Source organism: Solanum tuberosum, unplaced genomic scaffold, assembly GCF_000226075.1.
Source record: "Solanum tuberosum cultivar DM 1-3 516 R44 unplaced genomic scaffold, SolTub_3.0 scf00402, whole genome shotgun sequence".
In the NCBI taxonomy this organism is placed as follows: Eukaryota; Viridiplantae; Streptophyta; class Magnoliopsida; order Solanales; family Solanaceae; genus Solanum; species Solanum tuberosum.
Genome location: NW_006239325.1, coordinates 270369 through 275400, shown reverse-complemented (window position 1 = coordinate 275400; position 5032 = coordinate 270369). Strand labels below are relative to the sequence as shown.

Here is a 5032-nt window from a genome sequence, read left to right as displayed (position 1 = left end):
GCGGTGTGTGGGTGGGGGGAGACAGTATAGACTATCAATTGAGGCAACCAAATTTATAACGCAGTAAATGAGCGTCCAAGTGGTTTCGAAGAAATCCATCTTCTCATCACAGATTAAGAAAGAGAAATTACACTCGCACAACAGAAAAGTATATCAACTTGGAGGTTTAAAAGTAAACGACAGGAATAATGACTTTCGTATCTAAAGGTTCATATATCTACAAAATCACGTACCTAAGTTCTCCCTGCTTCCGGTGTCCAAGATTATAAAAGATGAGGCCAAACCCAGTCGCCAGTAACTGCATTAAGTTAAGAAAAGGATTAATAGTACTCCGATGTTCTTTTTCCAAGACCATACAGGAATTCTGCTTTCTCAAATTGAGAAAAAGTAGCAATTTGTTGACTGTTTTAGTAGTTCATACATAAGAGGCCATAGCTCTTAGTTAGTTAATTCTAAGATTTCCCAGCACACGTGTACATGCAGCAGGTAGTTAGCTGTTCAATAATTCATAAATGTAGGTGAGTATAAGAGTAGACATATACACCGTAAAGTACACGTTAATCCTTTTATGTATCAAATATGTTTAATCATTTCTAACTCCTCATATATCGATTCTGGATAATTCCAAAGCTAGTTTCAAGGTGATATAAGCAGCAATAAATAGCACAATTAATGTGACATTATCTTTCATGCAAACTTGAGTGCTTATTGAGGAATAGAAGTATCAGTTTCAGTAAAATGTCATTAGTTTTCCCGGCTTTAATCAAAGCACAAAGAAGCCAGCATCAGACAGAATCCGCAAAACGACAGTTCAGTCTATTGAAAGCTTACAGAAACACAGAAAGTGACTCATAAGAAGCTATTAGTAAGTCCGAGACTTTTTTTCTTTTTTTAATTTGGTAAACCCCATCCCAGAACTCCCTCCTCCTAGACGCCACCAGTGGCATTTTCCACTTCCCCCTTGGTGACCAAAACTCACATCTCTTGGTTGGAAGTGACGGATCAACCACTAAAGCAATCCTCTCTTATCAGTCTGCGACACTAAGGCAATTGGCAGCTACTAATCCACATATATTTTTGAGAAAGAATATAAAGTAGGATCTTCCCCAATATACTTGGTACAAAAATCCAAACACTGAAAACAAAGTAGGATCTTCCCCAGTATATTTTTGTTAAAATCCTTCATGCTATCTAACTATTTAGAGCCCAACGTATGCTCCTAAGCATATATACATTCAGTCAACATTGTGGGATACTGTTCCAAAAAATTACTGAATCATAACACAAATAAATCTGCCATATATGTCACAGCAAATGATTGACAAAATGGCTGAACTTACAAATAAAGGTGCAACCTCATATCTCCGCGCAATAGAGGCTAGAATGAACCAAGTCATGATAATAGCCCAAACCTTTGGACTGATGGAGAAAATTACCATCAAGAGCATATCTACAAACAAGTGAAAAGAGAATAGAACAGGTGAAGAGGAATAAGAAGATAGTTTTACGTTAACGATAAAAGAAATGAAAACAACTAGTCAGAGCTTCACCAGGAAATTTCAGTTTATCACGTAGCAGATAAAAAAGCTTCCTCTTCCACTTACTAGTTGATGGGGGTAACTGAAACCTCTGTTTATAGAAATGGGAATAATAGAACTTGTAAATCATTGCAAAATGAAAAAAAAGAAAGTGTGCACATCGGAGCTGGATTCAATTTCCAAAACAGACAACAACTGAATTTCCTATACATTTTGCGACATTTAATTTCCACTCACCAGTTCATCATCATCGTCATCCTCAAATTCATCACGAAAATGCCTAGGAGGTGGCTTTGGTTTGACAGCAACTATTAATGAATCTACAAAAAAAGAATTTCAACCTTGTTATATAGAAAAAGAAGTTCCATTAATTATGATCTAATAAAATAGCAATGAAAATGTGAAAGTGGAACAGCATCCAGGAACATATAATCAAGAAAATAACTTAGTAGTGAAGCAAAGAAATGTGCGCAGAATAGCCAAAAATGACTTGTGGGATTAGCACTCTTAACAATTGTAACCACAGAAACAGTTTTCCGTTGTCTGATCAAGATTTTCGGAACAGCGCCACTAAAGGAAGACTCAGAAACAAACAGAGCCTTCGAACTGGTCTATTTTTTACAACTTCTTTGGAAGAACATATGACCAATTTGTTTCCTTTTAGGCTAGAAATTTCCATAGCATTATGTCTGCTATGGAAATGTGAAAGTGGAACAGTATCCAGGAACAAACAATCAAGCAAATAACTCAATTATGAAGCAAAGAAATGTATGCAGAATCAATATGCAACAGAACAGATAGTTTGTTAATAATCATCAAACTTGTACATGTGTGCATGTCCTACTCATTCCAACTGCAAGAAGAAAAAGAGATCAAACAAAATGATACCTCTATATATACACATATATAAAATCTGTTGCATAGTGCACCAAATGTGAGCAACCAAGGAGAAAGCTAAGGAAAATAGTAAGACGACCAACTAAAAACAACAACATTCTAACAGTGAATAGGAGATTCAGACAGAAAAGTAGCATGAGGCACCCAAAATCCCCACACAAATCATGCAAGCAGAATCAATATGCAACAAAACAGAGAGTTTGTTAGAATAATCTTCAAACTTATACATGTGTGCATTTCCCACTCATTCCAATCACAAGAAGAAGAAGAGATCAAAACATCACGGTACCGCTATACCTCATATACATAAAATCCTCCCATGTATAGTTGTTACAATATATTATGAAAAATGATTATATCAACTTTGGTAATCAATAAGTTGATAAAAAATTGCACCTCCGTTGTTGAATTGGACTACTTCGTCATCTCCATTTTCACTATCATGCAATACATTTCCTCGCAGAACAAGTCTTAAATTTTCAATAGGCATATGTCGATTCCCAGCAATCATCTTTCTCAATTCATGTACCTAGATCACAGAAAATGTCAAAACATATTCAGAACAACTCCAGGAATTTAATTTATAGGCATCTAAAATGACAGCTGACAAGACAAGTTTAAACAACATCTTTTCATGCACTTCTACAACCCTTTTCCTTGTGATTAGAAAAAAAGCAAGATACTAAGGAGATATTTCTTTGATTTTTTGCAAAAACTTGAATGAAAAGCCACTTTAGGTATCAACAACTTCTCATTTCTGGATTCCAAATTCCTTTTTTTTTTAGCAACAGTAGTCTCTGGGCTTAAATGAGAATTCATATACCCGACCCAACTTATTTGGGATTGAGGCGTAGTTGTTGTCGTAGTAGTCTCTGGGCCATCACAGGACTCACAAACTTGGATTCTTTTCCAGGAACCCTATGTAAGAGAGGCCTGGAAAAGAAGGTAGGCATGCACTGGGGTAGCATAACACAGGGAGGAAGATGCATATGGAAGACAGGGGCACTTGTGAAATAACTTTCCGGAGGGAAGCCAGCTTGGTCACAACTCAACTGTTTCCACCATGTACCTGCTGGCTGCTAGTCTACTACCTCCCACTAACACAGGTATCAGATTACTCTGCCCACCAAGACTTAGGCAGATCGTTGGGAAGAGATCATATAGTTTTTTTTTCTCTGATGCTATTTGAACCCTGGACTCTAAAGCTTGCATGCCTCATTGATCATATGCCACATCCTTGGGCGCATGATTCAAAAAATTTCCCTATGTAGGGTCTCCATAGACAGTTCCAATCATTTGCTACTTGTCACATGCCAAATTAGAACTAGACTATCAGAATACTATAGGGATCTCTTGACATCAAAGCAGACCAAACTTACAACTTGGCCTAGATTTACTCTAATTTTTTCCTTGACCGCAAGGTGACAACCAAGTGACTTGTTGCCACTCGATTTTTCTGTCTAACACCCCACAAAGATTCTCAGTTAATTTCAAACTTATCTCAGTATCAGACTCTGAGTACCTTCATCAAAAAGAAATTATCACTCTGATTACACATATCCATATACTACACCAAGTTCTCTCTAAGGCCATGCTCATTAAGCTCATAATATTTTCTTACTTCAGTCCACATTACTTTCTTATTTGTCCTGTCTGTACTCTGTCCACTTCCATTACTCTTTTATTAGTTCAATCCCGACTAATTAGGTATAATACTATAATATGAACCATAGCTGCCAGAATTAATATGAACTTTCATCGAATCATCGCTCCTTTATGTTCACTAGTTTTGCCATGAAGTTCAGGTCACTATCTTGCAAACTTTATCCTTCCAATTGTCAAAGCATTAACTTAGCAAAAAGAAAGAGAAAAAATTTCAGCACTATACTCCATCCCAAACTTCATAATTTGCACAAAGACGACATCTTTCCAACAATGTTTACTCATTGCAAAATAGATTTTTTTTTTTAAAAACACTTTTTTCCTAGATGTGCCTCGAAATAGAAACATCATGCAATCAATTAACCAACTTCAGCTCAATTCCACATCAGCTTTGGGTCTACGGTGTGAATCCTCTATCCATTACACTATATTCAAGTCTAGTTCATTCCAATACTTCAACAATTTGCCTTAAATACTTCAATTCCAACTAGCAGAAATCATCTTTATGTATCATTTATTTATCAAACTTGCATTCTAACATTAGCTAAGTATGCGTTGATTGCGAGCCATTAGAAAAACCAAAACCTAGTTTCTCTCATTTGCATGAATTTCGAGCTAGTACGATCGAAGGAGATAGAGAAAAGGAAGTACCTTGATGGAAGAAGGGACATTAAGGCGACAAGGCGGAGAAGGACCGATGATTTTCAGAAAAATTTCTACCATCTTCTTCTCTTCAATTTCATCCATGGCGCCGTAACAAAACCTAATTCAATTGCAAAATTCAGATGTTTTCTCCGACGACGTTATGCTACAGCTACGATCACCGGCGCCGTATATTTGATCTCCGGTCAAAACTCCGGACTGTTCACCGGACGACTTTTGTAAACGTATTTCACTTTTTAATTATTCAATGCGAAGCTGAAAAAGGAAAAATT

The 5032-nt window shown here is 36.6% G+C and overlaps 1 protein-coding gene across 1 annotated transcript in view; it reads right to left on the bottom strand.

Annotated features, from left to right (window-relative positions):
- The window catches only part of LOC102599121 (uncharacterized), a 5976-nt gene extending 944 nt beyond the window's left edge, over positions 1–5032 (bottom strand). The window contains exons 1-6 of the mRNA XM_006362435.2: positions 4749–5032; positions 2832–2964; positions 1776–1858; positions 1551–1629; positions 1341–1450; positions 234–298 (exon numbers count right to left, since the gene is read on the bottom strand). Of these exons, the coding sequence (XP_006362497.1) occupies positions 234–298; positions 1341–1450; positions 1551–1629; positions 1776–1858; positions 2832–2964; positions 4749–4844 (566 nt within the window). The 5' untranslated portion in view covers positions 4845–5032. The remainder of the gene's footprint in view (positions 1–233; positions 299–1340; positions 1451–1550; positions 1630–1775; positions 1859–2831; positions 2965–4748) is intronic.